The sequence below is a fragment of the Salmo trutta genome, chromosome 1 (assembly GCF_901001165.1).
Source record: "Salmo trutta chromosome 1, fSalTru1.1, whole genome shotgun sequence".
NCBI classification, from domain to species: Eukaryota; Metazoa; Chordata; class Actinopteri; order Salmoniformes; family Salmonidae; genus Salmo; species Salmo trutta.
Genome location: NC_042957.1, coordinates 34648417 through 34670948, shown reverse-complemented (window position 1 = coordinate 34670948; position 22532 = coordinate 34648417). Strand labels below are relative to the sequence as shown.

The 22532-nt window shown below is 42.7% G+C and overlaps 1 protein-coding gene across 2 annotated transcripts; it reads right to left on the bottom strand.

Moving 5' to 3' along the window:
• Positions 1–1616: 1616 nt before the first annotated feature.
• LOC115194762 (bifunctional protein GlmU) lies at positions 1617–21851 on the bottom strand. Of its 2 annotated transcripts, XM_029754683.1 has the most exons (4): positions 21564–21851; positions 21420–21449; positions 8206–8391; positions 1617–2781 (listed from the first exon to the last, which is right to left on the bottom strand). In XM_029754683.1, exons 1-4 carry the CDS (start codon positions 21564–21566, stop codon positions 2530–2532), a joined length of 471 nt encoding a protein of 156 aa, XP_029610543.1. In that variant the 5' UTR covers positions 21567–21851; the 3' UTR covers positions 1617–2529. The 2 variants fall into 2 exon arrangements, with proteins under 2 accessions (XP_029610543.1, XP_029610549.1); XM_029754689.1 differs by lacking the exon at positions 21420–21449.
• Between the last annotated feature and the right edge of the window lie 681 nt (positions 21852–22532).

Genomic DNA, 22532 nt, shown 5'->3' with positions numbered 1-22532 from the left:
GCCATATTTGTAGTGTCACCACTCGTGTTTTTTTGTGTGGATTACCCTCAACACCAGGCGATGTTCTTGTATGAATTTCTTTCCTTCAAGAGGTAGCTAACTCTTTCTCTCGCTTGGTATAATTTTATAGTGAGAACACAATGTCAGTTTAATGTAAAATTTCACTGTATATCAGCCTTCTGCATATTTCAGTAAGAATCCGAAACACAATCTAGAATCAGGATGTCGGACCAAATGGCACCCTATTCCCTACATAGTCTCTGGTCAAAAGTAGCGCACTATGGGCCCTGATCAAAACTAGTGCACTTTATAGGGAATCGGGTGCCATTTGAAATGCATCCTCAGTCTATCTTCCTCCTCCAGCCTACCAAGACTTTGCGGTGACTCATAAGCAGAGACCCACACAAAAGCTATATAATCTACTGTATTGTTCCCAGCCCAATTCCCTGTTATATTCTTGATTTAACTTTGTTGTGGGACGTATTACGATAAGACAGGTTATCGACACAGGGCCTTGATAGCCCACTCCTTCGCTAGCCATTTGACATTTAATAATGACAACAGGCACACGAGCAGGTGCCTGGAAGGGAAAAGCCAAAGAAGATGCATACAGTGGATACAAATGTATATGCTAAAAAAGCTGTAAAATCCTTGTGGTGAAATGTGGTGAAGTGCTTCGTTTTGTACCGTCTAGCTCCTATTTGAGTCATCATCAACACTCTGATCTGAACAACTTAATGTAGCACTCGCTCAGTAAGCACTTACAACACATACAGGTATGCTTTCAATGTCACCTCTCTCTCCCTCCCTCTCCCCCTCCCTCCCTCCCTCCCTCCATCCATTGGGCCTAATTAAAGCATATAGATCTATGTGAACCCTGCTCCATCAAAATGTTGTTACCACTCCCCGCCCACATACAACCATGCATCTGTCCCCTCAGACAGCCCTGCGCCAGCCTACTTTCTTCAGTGGGGCGGCTGGGGCTGTGTGGATGTCACGGCTAATCCTGGGGGAGGTCTCACATTGTGTCTCAGCAAACAGGCGGTCAGAGCCATTAAAAAGACATGCTTTAGTTAAAGATCTATTAGCAGAACACTGCACAGGCCCCTAGAGATTCTCCTATTGGTCAGAACGACTCCACGCTCAGGCGTGGGAGGGTTTCTGTTAGAAAGGGTTTCTCCTAGAAACGGTTTCTCCCACAGCTGTTCGGTGTTACATCATTAGTCATCTGCTCCATAGAAAGTGTTCCCGTTCAAAGGCGCTCTACGGAGGGTGTATTTGGGCATCGTCAGTTCCATTAGCAGAGGAAAGGTGGAAGAAAATAGTATATATTTAATTACTGTGAAATGGCTGTTTTCCTATCAATTTTACAACCTCCCAGTGAACAAAAGAGCCAAACCCAACGTCTACATGTGGAAACTGGAAGAGACAACAAAATGGAAGAGCGCTCTCTCCAGTTGGCTGTGCCGTCAGCTGTTGACATTATGCTACAAACATCCTTATGGTATTGTCAGCGCTCTCCAAAGCCTGCTCTGGTGAAGACCACTGTTCACTGGTGGCTGTATGTGTGGGGGAGAATAAGAACACTAAGCTTAAGAAAGTGACCAAGAAGTGGGTTAGATTAGGGAGATGCACTGTATTAAGGCTGGTTTTGGTGAACGTAGTATATTACATTACAAAAGCGTAATAACAGTGTAGGAAACGACAAAGACAAAAGCTGTCTCCAAATATCTGGTATAAAGTGTAACACTGCCATTGTAGTCAAACAGAATTAATGAAATCTCATTACAATTGATTTATATTAAACTGCTAGAGCAGAAGATCATTTCTATTAGACATCCACACACTCCCCTCCATATGTATTTAGTCAGTGAAGCATTTTGGATTTGAGATCAAATGTTTCATATTACTTGAAGCACTTTGAGATTCTATGAAAAGCGCTACAGAAGTTTAATAAATGAAAATGCTAACCTGCTATTGGTAATGGTGAGAGGTTAGCATGTTTTGTTGTAGCCTCTGTAACCTTCTCGATCGTTATTATTCCTGATTCTCTCATGATTTTTCTTAATCGTGGCATTAACAGGATTCACTTAGAAGTGTTGAGAAACATCTTTCCTATTCACTTAGAAAGACAATTACTCCAGACATCATTCACCATTCAGTTCCTATTGGGCAAAACGCAACCAAAACCAACTGCAAATGCATCCATCGAGTTTGTAGGGTCACCAGATTGATGTAATCATTGTGTACTAGGAATATAGGACCAAATAATAAACTTTAGACCATTTCAATAACTATAAGTGAATTTGTCCAAATAGTTATGACTTCTCTAAATGGGGCAACTAGATACATGAAGTGTTTTCATATCTTAACAGTAAAACAGAAAAGGTGACATTCTGTACTGTCGCCTCATAGGAAACATTTGATCTTAAATCCCAAATTCTGGATTATAGAGAAGAAAAAAAAAATGCTTCACTGTCCAAATAAACATGGAGGTGAGCGTAGGAGAATAAAGTCCTCCTCCTTCGCCTAGTTCTTTTCAGAGCGAGGTTGGATGACCAGCTCAGGGAAGCCTGTGCGATGGTCCATCTGTCTGTCAAACAGCAGATCAGAGGCCTCACCGATGACCACCTCAGCCGTGGTGAACACCTCCAGGTCCCCCAGTACATGTCCTCCCAACGTCTTCCCCTCCTTGTCGGCCAGGCAGATATGGAGGTGAGCTTCCTTGTTCAGCGTGCCCACCAGCGACACGATCTCAAAGCGCTCGTCAAGATGGATCACCTGGAAACAGGTTGGAGGAAAATACAATTTAGGGTGGTAACACAAGGTTATTACAGTGCCTTCGGAAAGTATTCAGACCCCTTGACTTTTTACACATTTTGTAATGTTACAGCCTTATTATAAAATGGATTAATTATTCATTTATTTTAGAAATATACACACAATACCCCATAATGACAAAACGAAAACAGGTTTTTAGAAATGTTTATACATTCCTCGGGAGAGGCGACGGTCGAGAGCCATGCGTCCTCCGAAACAGCCCTGCCAAGCCACACTGCTTCTTGACACACTGCCCGCTTAACCCGGAAGCCAGCCGCACCAATGTGTCGGAGGAAACACCGTACACCTGGCGACCGAAGTCAGCGATGGGACAAGGACATCCCGGCTGGGCAAACCCTCCCCTAACCCAGACGATGCTGGCCCAATTGTGCGTCGCCTCATGGGTCTCCCGTTCATAGCCGGCTGCGACACAGCCTGGGATCGAACCCAGGTCTGTAGTGACACCTCTAGCACTGTGATACAGTGCCTTAAACCGCTGCGCCACTCGGGAGACCTGAGCGTTTCACACTTGACCAAATCACCTCAGCTATAACTAAAACTATTAAATCCGTTCAGAAAGTAAACTGAATTCAAAATAAACATCTAAAAACAAATAAAAACAACTATAATAACCTTGGTAGTACAGCATTATGTTTAAAAACTTTTTTTTAAAGTGGAACTGACAGCGTCTTAACTACTTTGCAGATATGAAACAAACAGACAATCAAACAGACAATCAGTAAAACAATATTAAAATTCACAGTGTATGCTTTATGACCAACTTTAAGAGATTTTAAAAATAGGTTATTTGACTCAAAATGCCGTGACGTACAGTAAGACATCGTTGGATGCAGTTAAATGCATGATATAACTGATCAATACATTTCTTGGTAGACCAATATAAATATTGCTATCAGGTTGTAAATCACAGCTGGCCAGGTACAATGTTTGCTGCCTCCATTCAGGATGCACTGTTTCAGTTTCAATGACTCAATATTTGAGACAAAAACGGACGACTAACTAAGGCAGGTAATGTCAATACAATCAAACTAGCACATCCAATGATCACTAGTAAGTCATGGCTAATAGGCTAACGCACATGTGTCAAACACAAGGACCTCCGACCGAATAGGACACAAGCAAGTATAAATGAGTTATCGGTGAATTCAACTTCAATTGCGCGGCTTTCATTTGTCCCTTTTACACCTCGCAGCGGATGGAAAGTGTACAGACATGCCACGGACCTAGCTAGGCTACTAAAAATGTTGCAGTCTGGCTTTGGTTTTTAAAGCTTGACAATGAATAACCAAAAAACTAAACAAAACAACATGCAAAGGAGAAACATGTAGGCTGATTACAGCAACATTTGAGAAGTAGCCTAGGCTGGCTACTCAACTACAATACATTTTGTGTGCCCCATACAGTAACGCTGCGTTCTACCGCACAGGTGATCCATGCAGTGCAAAAAAAAGGAAAAATACTGTAATGACCCTGGGTTTATAAGCGCGGATATCGCTTGCATGCTTTTCAGTCGATAACGCTGGACTTCGGGCTAGAAGATCGAGGGTTCGAGACCTGCGCCCTGTTGTTTCATTACAATTAGAGGTCCACCGATTATGATTTTTTTCAACACCGATACCGATACCGGTTATTGGGAGGGCCAAAGAAAGCCGATACTGATTAATCGGCCGATTTTTTTAATTTTTATTTGTAATAATGACAATTACAACAATACTGAATTAACACTTATTTTAACTTAATATAATACATCAATAAAATCAATTTAGCCTCAAATAAATAATGAAACATGTTCAATTTGGTTTAAATAATGCAAAAACAAAGTGTTGGAGAAGAAAGTAAAAGTGCAATATGTGCCATGTAAGAAAGCTAACGTTTAAGTGCCTTGCTCAGAACATGGGAGCATATGAAAGCTGGTGGTTCCTTTTAACATGAGTCTTCAATATTCCCAGGTAAGAAGTTTTAGGTTGTAGTTATTATAGGAATTATAGGACTATTTCTCTCTATACGATTTGTATTTCATATACCTTTGACTATTGGATGTTCTTATAGGCACTTTAGTATTGCCAGTGTAACAGTATAGCTTCCGTCCCTCTCCTCGCGCCTACCTGGGCTCGAACCAGGAACACATCGACAACAGCCACCCTCGAAGCAACGTTACCCATGCAGAGCAAGGGGAACAACTACTCCAAGTCTCAGAGCGAGTGACGTTTGAAACACTATTAGTGCGCACCCCGCTAACTAGCTAGCCATTTCACATCGGTTACACCAGCCTAATCTTGGGAGTTGATAGGCATGAAGTCATAAAGAGCGCAATGCTTGAAGCATTGTGAAGAGCTGCTGGCAAAACGCACGAAGGTGCTGTTTGAATGAATGCTTATGAGCCTGCTGGTGCCTACCACCACTCAGTCAGACTGCTCTATCAAATCATAGACTTAATTATAATATAATAAACACACAGAAATACGAGCCATAGGTCATTAATATGGTCGAATCCGGAAACTATAATCTCAAAACGAAACGTTTTTTCTTTCAGTGAAATACGGAACCGTTCCATATTTTATCTAACGGGTGGCATCCCTAAGTCTAAATATTCCTGTTACATTGCACAACCTTCAATGTTATGTCATAATTACGTAAATTTCTGGCAAATTAGTTCGCAACGAGCCAGGCGGCCCAAATTGTTGCATATACCCTGACTCTGCATGCAATGAACGCAAGAGAAGTGACACAATTTCATGTTAGCTGGCAATATTAACTAAATATGCAGGTTTAAAAATATATCCCGTGTGGCTCAGTTGGTAGAGCATGGTGTTTGCAACGCCAGGGTTGTGGGTTTGATTCCCACGGGGGACCAGTATGGGAAAAAAAATTTACGGAATGTATGCATTCACTACTGTAAGTCGCTCTGGATAAGAGCGTCTGCTAAATGACTAAAATGTAAAATGTATTGATTTTAAAGAAAGGCATTGATGTTTATGGTTAGATACATTGGTGCAAAGACAATGCTTTTTTCGCAAATGCGCTTGTTAAATCATCACCCGTTTGTCGAAGTAGGCTGTGATTCGATGAGAAATTAACAGGCACCGCATCGATTATATGCAACGCAGGACACGTTAGATAAACTAGTAATATCATCAACCATGTGTAGTTAACTAGTGATTATGTTAAGATTGATAGTTTTTATAAGATAAGTTTAATGCTAGCTAGCAACTTACCTTGGCTTCTTGCTGCCCTTGCGTAACAGGTAGTCAGCCTGCCATGCAGGCTCCTTGTGGAGTGCAATGTAAGGCAGGTGGTTAGAGCGTTGGACTAGTAACCGGAAGGTTGCAAAAACGAATCCCCGAATCCCCCTTGAACAAGGCAGTTAACACCCGTTCCTAGGCCGTCATTGAAAATAAGAATGTGGTCTTAATCTGACTTGCCTAGTTAAATAAAGGTGTCAATTTTTTTTTTTTTTATAAATAAAAATTGGCAAATCGGTGGCCAAAAATACCGATTACCGATTGTTATGAAAACTTGAAATCGTCCCTAATTAATCGGCCATTCCTATTAATCGGTCAACCTCTAATTACAATACGTTAAGTTGAAATGTTACAACAACCTATCTTTGTTATTTGGAGTTATTAAATACTTCTTGATTAAGGTCGCAGCATATTCTGCACAAATGATGTATCTTTTGTTAAAATGCTATATACATCATATGTACGCGGACATTAGACAAGGGCAATATTTGATCAAATAAAACAATGGCCATTTTGGGTCGCAGTTGCAATTTTTGTAAAGACAACTAGGCTATGTCTGGCCCGCGAATTCCTTGTGTTTTTTTCAATATGGCCCGTGCGCTGATTTGAGTTTAACACACCTGGGCTAGCGTATCCATTTACGTAGCTAGCTATTTATTTAGAATGCTAAAAACACGGAGACCAACTCTAGCTAGCTGCTGGGAAGATGTCGTTTGAGGAATGGGTGAGGGACCGACTTGTTACCCTCATATCGTTTTTCGGTGGCTAGTTAGAGATGCAGGTGTCATTTGGTTAGCTAGAAAAATGTAAATCGCTTTGCTAGCTAACGTTAGCAAGATATGCTGAATTTGAGCGACTTATCCACAGTTAGCGTATCTTAGTTATTTGGCATCGATCAAATGGACGGGCAGGCAAGTTCCCATTCAGTTGTCAAAACGTGGGTTGGTACAAGAATGCATTGGCAGGCAAGCAGCATAAGGACGAGCAGGCTACTATTCCCCGTTGTTTATCAGTGCAATTTTGATGGCCAACAGGCTGAAAAAGTTTGAGAGGGTTTATCTAATGTTCCCTCGTTAGATTTTAGCTCATCTCGCTCTGGCTAGCATTAGTTGTTGATGTGCATTGGCAACTAAGGGAGAAGCCTACCTTTTCATGGTTGTTTAATGAATATGACTGTGATGTTCACAAATGTCAGAGGACTCCTGTGGTACATATTTTACATATTTGCAGAAATCCATTCAGGTGGCTTTTGGTGTTCTAAATGGTCTAAAGCCGTGCTGTTGCTACTGCCTGTAAACACAGTCCAGTTCAAAGTGAATGATGGCAGGGCCCTATGGCAAATTGCTTATTTGCATACAGGCCTACTGTAGCTCTGATTGGCTATGGCGCACCGGTCTGCGTAGACTCCAGCCCTGGTCTAGACATGTTTTTATTAGGTTTTATTTACTGCAGTATCTACTTGTCCAAACGCACAGTCGTGTTCCCACTCTGTTGCCACAGAATGTTCACAAATGCCTTACTATACGTCCTACCCAAACATTAAAACGTTAAAATGACCATATGTAAGTGCTCTTTTGTCTGATTTAAAAAAAGATGTCATTCTTCCTGGCGGTGTATACTGCATGAACAGATTTTAATAAGATTTTTGTTGCTTAAACGCTGTCAGTTCCACTTTAAGCAGGTAGTCCAAATGAGCTCAGAGGAACTCTTTCCCAAGGGAGACTGTAGTGTAGTATTACTGTAGTATATTGTCGTACTATAACACAACACGTACCCATTTATGAGAGATTTGCTGTGTGTACAACAGTGCTCAAAGGCCCTTTCATCATGTCCTTTGACGTCTTGCCAGATGTCCTCCCAATCCCACTCAGTCCCAACCCAAACCCCTGTGAATTCTGTGGAGGCACTTACAAGACTTGGCTACGTCCCAAATGGTAGCCTATTCCCTATATAGAGCACTACTTTAGACCAGAGCCATCAGAAGCCTGCTCAAAAGTAGTGGACTATGAAGTGTATAGGGTGCCATTTGGGATGCAACATTGTCTTTTCATTTAAAACAACAATTTAGACACTTCACCAGAAGCATGACGGATGGTTGCCAGCCAACATCTCTGCCAAGTACCTCATTGGTATTCCCTGCAGTGGCGTTTGCCAGCCGGAGTGTTGCCTTGGTTACGCTGCCCACGCAGGTGATGATGAATGGCGCTTTGAGGTTTCTCTCCTCCACGAATGCCAGCAGGGAGCACAGCAGCTCCTGTCCCGGCCCAAAGCGCACTGCGTGGACCTTGAGGGCAGAGCCTGCAGATGCCTAGGCACAGTGGACATAGAAAGGGATGGGGGGGAGACCGAGACATGAGCATGTTTGGTACTGGGCTGGTGGTGAGCTGTAGCATTGCAAAGCTCCCAAACGTTATTCACTCCCAACCCCTAGCAGCCATCGCTTCTTTCTCCTTCTCAATCTGGGGCTGCTCTCTATTGCTCCAGGCCTGGCTTGACCCAATTATGGTTTCCCGGAGTCATTGAGCCCAAGAAGTCCATTAATCACAGTTCACATGTTGGGTAGAGGGGAACAGAGGGAGAGGAGAGGAGGATAGAGGTATAGACTCAAGAGGCACACTCGCTAGGATGGTGGTCCATTCAGTTCTTTAACAGGATCATTACGGTTAACTAAATATGAGCCTGACCCCATAACCTGCAGTAAAGACATGGGCCCCAGCCGGTGCATGCAAATGCGTTTATCACCACCTCAGTGTTCTCTCCAACAGATTCCATATTGTATTTTAATTTACTCAGTGTTCACCCTGCTGGTCTTCAACCGCCTGACAGAGCAGCTCTGCATTACAGAAGTAAACCATAACATCATGATTTTTCTTAAAGCTATCCACGGCTTGCCTCGCTCAACCAACCTGACCTCACGAGCTGCACATTGAAGTTACACAAACTGAAAGGCAATGGGAGCGTAGCGGTCAGTCGGTTTCATGAGGCTAATCAACAATTGATCAATAATTAAATTGAGGTAAATCATACAGTATGACCATAAGCCACGGAGTTTGTATTGGAAAGTCAGGCCTCATCTTGAAATGGAGCCAGTCTTCAGGATTGGTACGTGTGTGGTTCAACTCAAATACACAAGCACCACCTGGCAAGTAGCTCATTACAATAAAGGAAAGGGAGGATATTCTGTCTTTCTCCAAATCCTTCATTCAAAACAGCAGCTCCGGTTTCATCCTTTTCTCCCAGCAGGGGAGGAGATTCCAGAATGCAAATTCCAGTGGATGATGGGAGGAGTCAGGCTGGATTAGTGGACAAGAATGAAAGGAGAAACATCTGCGCCATTGATGCAGATTATTTTAATTTTATTTATTTAACTAGGCAAGTCAGTTTAGAACAAATTCTTATTTGCAATGACGGCCTACCCCAGCCAGACCTTAACGACGCTGGGCCAATTGTGCGCTGCCCTACGGGACTCCCAATCACGGACGGTTGTGATACAGCCTGCAATCGAACCAGGGTCTATGGTGATGCCTCTAGCACTGAGATGCAGTGCCTTAGGCCGCTGCGCCACTCGGGAGCCCCCCCGGATGTGATTATCTAAGTTTTGTCCAATTACCTAGCCCCTATTCAGATCATTAGTAAAGTCTTCATATAGCTTATCATATAATATTTATCATGGATGGATGAACAAAAATAAACTACATGACCAAAAGTATGTGGACACCTTGATCATTGAACACCTCATTCCAAAATAATGGGCATTAATATGGAGTTTGTCCCCCCTTTTCTGCTATAACACTCTTCTGGGAAGGCTTTCCACTAGATGTTGGAACATTGCTGCGGGGACTTGCTTCCATTCAACCACAAGCCTTAGTGAGGTTGGGCACTGATGTTGGGCAATTAGGCCTGGCTCGCAGTCGGCGTTCCAATTCATCCCAAAGGTGTTTGATGGGGTTGAGGTCAGAGCTCTGTGCAGGCCAGTCAAATTCTTCCACACCGATCTCAACAAACCACCTCGCTTTGTGCACAGGGTTATTGTCATGCTCAAACAGGAAAGGGCCTTCCCCAAACTCTTGCCATAAAGTTGGAAGCATAGAATCATTTACAATGTCATTGTATGCTGTAGCGTTAAGATTTCCCTTCACTGGAACTAAGGGGCCTAGCCCGAACCATGAAAAACAACCCCAGTGTAACGGTCGTCGTATGTAGTAGACCAAGGCGCAGCGGGTTGAGTGCTCAAACTAAACTTTTATTGAACACTTAAATAACAAAACAAGAAAACGACCGAACGCACAGTATTGCAGGCTAAACACAGCAGTGCAAAAAACAACTTCCCACAAACCACAGGTGAAAAAAGGGCTACCTAAGTATGACTCCCAATCAGCAACAACGATGTACCAGGCCATGTACCAGCCATACCAGGCCAACAAAGAAATACACAACCTAGAAAATCATAGAAATACAAAACCAGAACAATACCCAAAAACCCCGGAACACATAAAACAAACACCCCTCTTACCTAAGAACAAATCCCAACAACCCCGAACCACATAAAACAAACACCCCCTGCCACGTCCTGACCAAACTACAACAACAAATAATCCCTATACTGGTCAGGACGTGACACCCAGACCATTATTACTCCTCCACCAAACTTTACAGTTGGCACTATGCATTGGGGCAGGTAGTGTTCTCCTGGCATGCGACAAATCAAAATTCGTCCATCGGACTGCTAGATGGTGAAGTGTGATTCATCACTCCAGAGAACGCGTTTCCACTGTTTGAGTCCAATTGCGGCGAGGTTTACACCACTCCAGGTGACACTTGGCATTGCACATGGTGACCTTAGGCTTCTGTGCAGCTGCTCAGCTATGGAAAACTATTTCACAAAGATCCCAATGAACAGTTATTGTGCTGACGTTGCTTCCAGAGGCAGTTTGGAACTTGGTAGTGAGTGTTGCAATAGACAGACGATTTTTACACGCTACGCACTTAAGCACTCGGCAGTCCCATTCTGTGAGCTTGTGTGGCCTACCACTTCGCGACTGAGCTGTTGCCAGGCATGGTAGAGAAATGAATATTACATTATCTGGGAATAGCTCTGGTAGACATTCCTGCAGTCAGCATGCCAATGGCACACTCCCTCAAATTTTGAGACATCTGTGGCATTGTGTTGTGTGACAAAACTGCACATTTTAGAGTGGCCTTTTATTGTCCCCCAGCACAAGGTGCACCTGTGTAATAATCCTGCTGTGTAATCATATTCTTGATATGCCACATCTGTCAAGTGGATAGAATATCTTGGCAAAGGAGAAATGCTCACTAACAGGGATGTAAACAAATTTGTATACAACATTGTACATGTTGCGTTTATATTTTTGTTCAGTGTAGAAGCTTTGTCTTCTCTTCACTAACAGTTGAAACTCAAACATAGAAAAACAACCTAGCTTGAGAACAAAAGTATGTAAATTGCCATGAAACACATGGGCAAAGTCAAGTAAATTAGACCAATGTTTATGCCTGTGTGCAGCGCCTCTAAAAATGAACCATGAATGAATTATCTTAACGTGAGCACAGCCCCCAGCCAGGCAGTGTTCCAGCACGAGGTGGAATAGGCTAGATAGAATTTGTGCGATTAATTCACCAGCTATAAAACAAAACGGCATAAATACTTTTTAAACAGCTTCTGCAGCATTTATTTTACTATAAATATGATCATACTTGACTTTTTTTTAAATTCACAAATGCGAGTGTAATGCTCGCACTATGGAGCCCTGACCACCCGCCGACGTGGCTGGCGAAGTAGACATCTTTAACCACATTTTCAGATATTGCCTTTGTCTCCGTATGGAGGTTGTGACGCGATCGTAGAGCCTCTGGAGGCCAAATTGTGCTCGGTACTGTATCATTGTGCGCCTCCCAAATGTTGTAACAATGCGGATGGGTCCATATAGCTCCATAATTGACATGATTGGTAGGCGGGGGCGGGAGGTCCTGTATAAACACAAACACACGTCCTTGACAACTTCCTTCACAACAGGTCTACTTAACAGCACTGCGCTGCTCCGCGAAGCACAATTAGTATGAATGCCCTGACTTCTGCAGAGGCCGAATCACCGTAAATTCGGCACAGCCAATGCAGATTCCAGATTGACTATTCAGCACCCTTTACCCGCCAATGACAAAATCTACCCGCATATGGCAGGTGTTAATTTTAGGCCCTGATGGTCTATAATGTTTGTAACATGGTTTGTTAGTATCTAACCTGCCACAAACACAATCAGGGGACTTTTGTTCGAACCAAAACAGTGATTGTAACCCTGGCTCTGAACAAGCAACTTCCAGCTTTGTCACAGAGTAGAGAGAGGCCCTGATGACTGCACGCTTTTAAAGCACATAATTATCAAACCTCTCTGAAGCACCTCTCTGTCACTCTCTCCTGCTCATCTAACTACTTAAATCACCCCCAAATCCCCTGGATTGGATCACCACAAATAAACACTTGTACAACCAAGTGATCAAGACAACCCAAATATTTCAGGTGATGAATACATGTTTTGAGTAGCTGTAGTGCGCTTGATTATGCAAGGACATTTTGGTTTGACAATGACAATTAATGCACATTTATTTACGGGGAAACTTTAAATGAGATCAAAAGAGAAGCCAAGGAGTGTATTCAGGCATGATGCAATATCTTATGGGCAGAAGACATTACCCATCATTTATATTGCTATGTTTGTTATAGCTTACCCCATTCATACATGCTAACTACCTTTAGCACCTAGTAGTCTGGGTCCAGTTTCCCAAAAGCATCTTTAGGCTAAGGTCATCATTAGAACCTTCGTAGGAGCATCGGTATATCTCCGAGCTGTTTTCCAAAACCATCGTTATTAACGTTGCACTTAAATGTAGAACAGCTAAGTGCGTCGTTAGATGCTTTTTTTGTTGTTGCCCTTCGTCACTTTATATGGTTTATCGTCTCTCTGTGACCACTGATAACTTCAGAACAAAGTTGACTACACGTACAATGTTGCCAGCCAATGTCTTTGCAAATTGATAGAAACAAACGACGTATAAAAAGATGCTTCAAATGAAAAACGAAATAAATGCATTAAAATATACAATGAGCTCAAAGTATTGAGACAGTGACACATTTTTTTGTTTTGGCTCTGAACTCCAGCACTTTGGGTTTTAAATGACACAATATAGGATGTTAAACTGCAAACGGTCAGCTTTAATTTGAGGCTGTTTTCATCCATATGGGGTGAACGGTTTAGAAATTACAGCGCCTCTTGTTTTTTAAAGTTTTTTTTACATAGTCCCCCCCATTTTAGAGTACTAACAGTATTGGGCCAAATTCACTAGTGTATTAAAGTAACTTTTATTGTAAATAAGAATAGAATGTTTCTAAACACTTCTACATGAATGTGGATTCTGTTCTTATTTACAATAAAAGTGAATCCAAAATGACACAATATTATTTAGCCTACCATTCATTTCTATTGGACACAAAATAATCTGAAACACAACCAGAACAAACAAAATGCATCCAACACATTTCTAGAGTCACAAGTTTGATGTAGTCATTACGTGCTAGGAATATGGGACCAAATATTTAACTTTTTACTACTTTTAATACACATTTGACCAAGGAGAATGATGGGAGTGCTGGATCAGATGACCTGGCCTTCACAATCATCCAACCTCAACCCAATTGGGATGAGTTGGACTGCAGAGTGAAGGAAAAGCAGTCAATAAATACTCAGCATATGTGGGAACTCCTTCAACCAATCATGCTATTCCCCCCCCCCCCCCCCGCATTGGTCGTAACTTCTTTTGTACATAATGTTGCTGCTACCATCTCTTATGACCGAAAAGAGCTTCTGGACATCAGAACTGGGATTCCTCACCTCAAATTGGATGAGTTCTTCTTTAATGAGTCGGACGCGAGGGATATACTGCAGACACCAGGTCCCGATCCCTGTGATTCGCTGGAGAAGGAAACTGAGATTGGAGGCAAAAGATCCAGGTGCCTTGCGAGGGTCAGGCGACGAGTGGCTAATCTGCCCTTGCCTTCCATTCTGCTAGCTAACGTTCAAACGCTGGAAAATAAATGGGACGAACTGAAAGCACGTACAGTTGAAGTCGGAAGTTTACATACACCTTAGCCAAATACATTTAAACTGTTTTTCACAATTCCTGACATTTAATCCTAGTAAAAATTCCTTGTCTTAGGTCAGTTAGGATCACCACTTTATTTTAAGAATGTGAAACGTCAGAATAATAGTAGAGAGAATTATTTAGTAAATCTTTTATTTCTTTCATCACATTCCCAGTGGGTCAGAAGTTTACATACACTCAATTAGTATTTGGTAGCATTGCCTTTAAAATGTTTAACTTGGGTCAAACGTTTCGGGTAGCCTTCCACAAGCTTCCCACAATAAGTTGGGTGAATTTTGGCCCATTCCTCCTGACAGAGCTGGTGTAACTGAGTCAGGTTTGTAGGCCTCCTTGCTCGCACACACTTTTTCAGTTCTGCCCACAAATTTTCTATAGGATTGAGGTCAGGGCTTTGTGATGGCCACTCCATTACCTTGACTTTGTTGTCCTTAAGCCATTTTGGAAGTATGCTTGGGGTCATTATCCATTTGGAAGACCCATTTGCGACCAAGCTTTAACTTCCTGACGGGATGTCTTGAGATGTTGCTTCAATATATCCACATAATTTTCCTACCTCATGATGCGATCTATTTTGTGAAGTGTACCAGTCCCTCCTGCAGCAAAGCACCCCCACAACATGATCCTGCCACCCCTGTGCTTCACAGTTGGGATGGTGTTCTTCGGCATGCAAGCCTCCCCCTTTTTCCTCCAAACATAACGATGGTCATTATGACCAAACAGTTCTATTTTTGTTTCATCAGACCAGAGGACCTTCCTCCAAAAAGTACGATCTTTGTCCCCATGTGCAGTTGCAAACCGTAGTCTGGCTTTTTTATGGAGGTTTTGGAGCAGTGGCTTCTTCCTTGCTGAGCGGCCTTTCAGGTTATGTCGCTATAGGACTCGTTTTACTGTGGATATAGATACTTTTGTACCTGTTTCCTCCAGCATCTTCACAAGGTCCTTTGCTGTTGTTCTGGGATTGATTTGCACTTTTCACACCAAAGTCGTTCATCTCTAAGAGACAGAACGTGTCTCCTTCCTGAGCAGTATGACAGCTGCGTGATCCCATGTTGTCTATACTTGCATACTATTGTTTGTGCAGATGAGTGGTACCTTCAGGCATTTGGAAATTGCTCCCAAGGATGAACCAGACTTGTGGAGGTCTACAATTTCTTTTGATTTTCCCATGATGTCAAGCAAAGAGGCAGTGAGTTTAAAGGTAGGCCTTGAAATACATCCACAGGTACACTTCCAATTGACTCAAATGATGTCAACTAGCCTATCAGAAGCTTCTAAAGCCATGACATCATTTTCTGGAATTTTACAAGCTGTTTAAAGGCACAGTCAACTTAGTATATGTAAACTTCTGACCCACTGGAATTGTGATACAGTGAAATAATCTGTCTGTAAACAATTGTTGGAAAAATGACTTGTCATGCACAGAGTAGATGTCCTAACCGACTTGCCAAAACTATATTTTGTTAACAAGACATTTGTGGAGTGGTTGAAAAAGTATTTTTAATGACTCCAACCTAAGTGTATGTGAACTTCCGACATCAACTCTATATCCTACCAATGGGACATTGAAAACTGTAATATCTTATGTTTCACCGAGTCGTGGCTGAACGATGACATGAAGAACATATTGCTGGTGGGTTATACACTATTGACAAGACAGAACAGCAGCCTCTGGAAAGACACGTGGCAGGGGCCTTTGCATTTATGTAAACAACAGCTGGTGCACGATATCTAAGGAAGTCTCAAAGTTTTGCTCGCCTGAGGTAGAGTATATCATGATAAGCTGTAGACCACACTATCTACCTAGAGAGTTTATCTGTGTTTTTCGTAGCTGTCTACATACCACCACAGAACGAAGTTGGCACTAAAACCGCACTCAATGACCTGTATTCTGCCATAAGCAAACAGGAAAACACTCATCCAGAGGCGGCGCTCCTAGTGGCTGGGGACTTCAATGCAGGGAAACTTAAATCCGTTTTTTTTTACCAAAAATCAGCATGTTACATGTGAAACCAGAGAGAAAAAAATTCCAGACCACCTTTATTCCACACACAGAGACGCATACAAAGCTCTCCCTCACCCTCCATTTGACAAATCTGACCATAATTCTATCCTACCAGTGACTCGGTCTATAAAAAAGTGGTCAGATGAAGCAGATGCTAAACTACAGGACTGTTGCTAGCACAGACTGTAATAAGTTCCAGGATTCTTCCGATGGCATTGAGGAGTACACCACATCAGTCACTGGCTTTATCAATAAGTGCATTGAGGATGTCGTCCCCACAGTGACTGTATGAACATACCCCAACCAGAAGCCATGGATTACAGGCAACATCCGCACCGAGCTAAAGGGTAGAGCTGCCGCATTCAAGGAGCGGGACTCTAACCCGGAAGCTTATAAGAAATCCCACTATGCCCTCCGACGAACCATCAAATAGGCAAAGCATCAATACAGGAGTAAGATCAAATCGTACTACACCGGCTCCGATGCTCGTCGGATGTGGCAAACTATTACAGACTACAAAGGGAAGCACAACCGAGAATTGCCCAGTGACACGAGCCTACCAGACGAGCCAAATAACTTATATGCTCGCTTCGAGGCAAGTAACACTGAAACCGGCATGAGAGCATCAGCTGGTCCGGATGACTGTGTGATCACACTCTCCGCAGCTGATGTGGGTAAGACCTTTTAAACAGGTCAACATTCACAAGGCCGCTGGGCCAGACGGATTACCAGGACGTGTACTCCAAGCATGCGCTGACCAACTGGCAAGAGTCTTCACTGACATTTTCAATCTCTCCTTGTCTGTCTGTCTAACACCAACATGTTTCAAGCAGACCACCATGGTCCCTGTGCCCAGGAACACTAAGGTAACCTGCCTAAATGACTATCGACCCGTAGCACTCATGTCTGTATCCATGAAGTGCTTTGAAAGGCTGGTCATGGCTCACATCAACAGCATTTTCCCAGAAACCCTAGACCCACTCCAATATGCATACCACACCAACAGATTCACAGATTATGCAATCTCTATTGCACTCCACACTGCCCTTTCCCACCTGCACAAAAGGAACACCTATGTGAATGCTATTCATTGACTACAGCTCAGCATTCAACACCATAGTGCCCTCAAAGCTCATCACTAAGCTAAGGATCCTGGGACTAAACACCTCCCTCTGCAACTGGATCCTAGACTTCCTGACAGGCCATCCCCAGGTGGTAAGGGTAGTTAACAACACATCTGCCATGGTGATCCTCAACACGGGGGCCCCTCAGGCGTCCGTACTCAGTCCCCTCCTGTACTCCCTTTTCAATCATGACTGCTCGGCCAGGCATAACTCCAACACCATCATTAAGTATGCTGATGACATACTTAATGGTCACTGACAATGATGAGACAGCCTATAGGGATTAGGTCAGAGACCTGACCGTGTGGTGCAAGGACAACAACCTCTCCCTCAACGTGATCAAGACAAAGGAGATGATTGTGGACTACAGGAAAAGGAGGACCGAGCATGCCCCCATTCTCATTGACGGGGCTGCAGTGGAGCAGGTTGACAGCTTCAAGTTCCTTGGTGTCCACATCACCAACAAAGTAACATGGTCCAAGCACATCAAGACAGTCGTGAAGAGGGCACGACAAAACCTATTCCCCCTCAGGAGACTGCAAAGATTTGGCATGGGTCCCCAGATCCTCAAAAGGTTTTACAGCTGCACCATCGAGAGCATCCTGACGGGTTGCATCACTGCCTGGTATGGCAACTGCTCGGCCTCCGACCGCAAGGCCATACAGAGGGTAGTGAGTACGGCCCAGTACATCACCGGGGACAAGCTTCCTGCCATCCAGGACCTTTATACTAGGCGGTGTCAGAGGAAGGCCCAAAAAAATGTCAGACTCCAGCCACTCTAGTCATAGACTGTTCTCTCTGCTACCGCAGGGCAAGCGGTACCGGAGAGCCAAGTCAAGGTCCAAGAGGCTTCTAAACAGCTTCTACCCCCAATCCATAAGACTCCTAAACAGCTAATCAAATGGCTACACAGACTATTTGCACCCCCCTGCTGCTACTCTGTTATTATCTATGCATAGCCACTCTAATACCTCTTCCTGCATGTACATAATTACCTTGACATGGGTGCCCCCGCATGTACATAATTACCTAACATCGGTGCCCCCGCACATTGACACATTGACTCTGAATCGATACCCCCTGTATATAGCCCCGCTATTGTTATTCACTGCTGCTCCTTAATTGTTTGTTTTTCTTATCTCTTTTTTTTATAGGTATTGTTGGTTAAGGGCTTGTAAGTAAGCATTTCACTGTTGCATTTCACTGTTGTATTCGGCGCATGTGTTATTGACTGTATGTTTGTTTATTCCATGTCTAACTCTGTTTGTGTCGCTTTGCTTTATCTTGGCCAGGTCGCAGTTGTAAATGAGAACTTGTTCTCAACTAGCCTGGTTAAATAAAGGTGAAATAATTTTTTATTTTTTTTATATTTGATTTGAAATACAGTATGCTATAGGTCTATTTCAATCATATTGAAATACATTTCATGTTCAATAAATTGTTTTATTTTGCTACTTTTAGAGTACTGTCTGTCATTTGTCTCAATATATTTTATGACGTGTGCGCAATGTGGCGAATCTGTGATTTAGTGCATTTTTATTGGGTAAGCATTAGAATAAGCCACCTCAATATTTGTAGCCATGGGTGGTAATTTCTCTCTAGGAGCTGATCCGTCGTCAGTATTGTGAAATAATTCTAATGATAAGGTAAGATTTGAAATGATAAAGCTGACCTGAGAGCAGCACTGCCTTCTATTCTACCAATATCAAAAAATGCTCCGACGCACTTAGTGACTGTTCTCTCTGCGTGGTGTTTTGGGAAACACGTTACATTCTTGGCTGCTGTAGAAAAGATGCATCGTTAAAACATCCATAAGCCTAAGTTCTATCGCTATCGAGAAACTGGGTCCTGGGAAATATTGTGTTGAGAGCAGTGGCGGTCGGCACCATTTAAGATAAGGGAGGACTATTTATTTTTTTATGAGCATGGCCTTATTTCTATTACAGCATATTGGATGACTGTCATTCATACTCCATTCACCCAACTCAATGTAACATCAATAAGTTTAGGCTACAACATGATACTAAAATTTTCCCAATACCCATCATGAGGTTCTAACATCCTAGCCTATGAAAAGTTTAGAACATAGGTGCACAGGTCGACAGAAATGTGAGTAATCAAGGTGTCAGACAGTGACACATTCAATACCGCCTTGCACACTCTGCCTGCATCTAGCTGATCTAGGGTCTAATCATTAGTCCAACAGTTGCAAATGACAGGACAAATGCACGTATGTTTATCCCAGTTTCATTACATATGCTGAGCTTGCTGCAGCACGCCCTGAAAAATCAGTATTAAAAAATATATATATATTTTTTCTCTCACAAATGTAGTGCACTGGGACTTTACTAGTCCTGTATTAGCGGACCGACATAGCCGTCTGTAGTGCGGGCAACATTTTGTTGCAGCACCCTCACTCCAAAACATTTTCCTGCAGCTATGTTTGTAGCTATAATTCCTTATGGCATCTATGCGCTCTCCTCCTCTCACCTTTTCCCTTAGCTTGTGGACTTCAGTGCACAACACATCAGCTGTCTCACCAGGTGAAAAAATCTTTACAAGCCAAACCTTTTATATCATAACCGCTAACTGCTACACACAGCCTAAATCGTTGTCACCATTATTAGTCAACGTCATAGTCAATATAGCTACTAGAACTAACTCATTAGTAAACCTGCTGCAGTTTAGCAGTTACACCGGTTGGCCCTGGTGGCAATAAACTAATAAAACTGACCTTGACTTGGAAGAGTTCCAGAGTTGTAAAGCTATAGACAGCTAGCATCCCTCGCTGTTTGAGCCGGATGTTTTTAGTAGGCTAAACTAGCTAGCTGCATTCGCAGTAAGTGAAAATGAAAAAAAATAAATAAATACATATAGCTCTCTTGCGTCTCCTTCATTTTTGAAGAAATTAATTTCTTCAACTATTGTGTTTCTCTCTCTTTGAGTCAACTACTCACCAAATTTGATGCAATGCAGCACTTGCTAGCTGTAGCATATGCTTTCAGTATGAGATTTATTCTATGATGCTTTTAATGGGTGGACATGTCAGTTCATCCTGCAAGAGCTCTAACAGGTTGGAGGACATCCTCCAGGAGTTGTCATAATTACTGTGTAAGTCTATGGAAGAGGGTGAGAACCATGTGCCTCCTGGGTTTTGTATTGAAGTCAGAGGACAGAAACTAGCTGTCATCCGGCTAATACACCATGGTGCTACCCTACAGCTGTTGAGGCTACTCTATACCTTTGTTGCAAAACATGTTTTTTAATCAATTATTCGGTGACGTGTGACTATATTTAGTACAGTTTTATCTATGCAGTTCACTGAGGAAGATGGTCCTCCCCTTCCTTCTCTGAGGAGGCTCCAACTGTTGAGACCTTTCTCCATAGATGCCACATTTCAAGTTTCGTGCAAATGGTTAATTTAGTGTTTTTCACAAAATTCAAAATGGCGGACCCTGAGGCAAATTTGTTCCTTGTGAAGAGAGGGACCAAGGTACTGCCTTTGATGACTTTGGGTCAGTGGGTGAGGGCCGTGATCTTCCCAAGTTATCATTTTCAATCTCTTGTTATGGCGCCACCATCTGGCCAATCAGTGTAATTTAACAACGCATACCAAGGCGCTGGCTTGTTTTTACCAGCACTCGTCACCCTATGTGTCCCTTGTCGAAACGCAGCATGAACGAACGTACGAACGGAGACAGATCCACAGTCCCCTTCCCGATTTCATCGTGGGGGACAATGACATTAAAGTCCTTAGACCTTAAGGAGTAACAGTAGGCTCGCCTACACTCGTTAAGAGTACATTATTGGGCTAGTTATAGGTTAAAGGCCGATGAACGTCACACGCAGCAACTCGGATGCTCACATTCCTGCTCACCCGATCTTGACATCGCTAATGAGATAAGACCCAGGTCTATGCAAACACTTTACTGTAACCTATAGAAAGCAGAATTAATTGGGGGGGAAAAACACAACGCTGTCGACAGACAAATAGCACACTTGGTGTGCATATCCTATGTTCAAGATATTTTGTACCTTGGGTGATATGTTGCTCCCGTGGAGTGCCTTAAGAACGACGGAAGGTTAGTAGCCAAACTTGTGTATTTATGAATCCAAATACCTTGAAAACAGATGTAAAACAAGACATGTATTAAAGCAGAATACAGTCGGTCAACTCACCATACTTTCAGAGGCAGTCAGTTTAGGATTTGACGTTATGTATTTCTTCCTGCCACGTACTGTTTAATAAAAAGTTAACTTTCCCTTGTTTGAGAAAGTAGTAGGTCAAGTGACACAGATTCCGGTGCATGAACTGCTGAACGTTGCAGTTAAAACACACACCCCACTGCTGTTTTCTGTAGCCTACCCCTTAAAATCCTAAATATTGGTAATTAAATGGGCATTACGTTGTACCCTACGCTACATGTTAAACCTAATATAATAGCCCATAGCGTATTTTCTTCTGCCCCAATTTATTGGCTTTTACTGCCACCTGCTGTTGTATAGTTGGTGCCAGAGCCATTTATTTTGCGTTTAATGTAGACGGACCTAATTTTGTTGAAACTGCTCAGTTATCACGTATTCTTCATCATAATGTTATTTCACACATATGGCCTCAAACCTGCTTGATAATTACTAGGCAGTCTTTGTTGCCCCCCCAGACACAGGTCTTCAAGTCTGCAAGCTGAATATACCCTAGTAGGTAGGCTATCTTACATGGAGAGGGTATTTATTCAGTATTTTATTACACTCTTTGGTAAATAGCCTACTGCAATGTAATCGTTTTTAATTGAGCAGTCAGCCTACAATTCTAGTGGTTTATTTCCTATGTAAAATCAACACTCAACTCAATTGTTTGACTTCTTTCTCTCTCTCACACACACACACACACACACACACACACACACACACACACACACACTGACCTCCTCACCCTGCTATGCTACTGAAGGGCATCAATTGTGAAAACGTGTTATTCAGACACAGGGAGAAAATGTTCCACGGCAGAGGACACATTCTTCGCTAATCATCTTGGCAGTGACCTTTTTGTGTGGGCTGTGCTATGCGTCCTTGGATGTAAACACCTGTGCTCCAGCTTGCAAAACATGTTGTTTTGTTGGAATGGGGATGAAGTGAATTTGAAAGCTG

Coding starts and splice junctions, on each gene's coding strand:
- LOC115194762 (XM_029754683.1), bottom strand. Junction 8,392..21,419: donor GGAGCAACATATCACCCAAG/GTACAAAATATC, acceptor CACTGTGCCTAG/GCATCTGCAGGCTCTGCCCT. Junction 2,782..8,205: donor CTGCAGGGAATACCAATGAG/GTACTTGGCAGA, acceptor ACCTGTTTCCAG/GTGATCCATCTTGACGAGCG.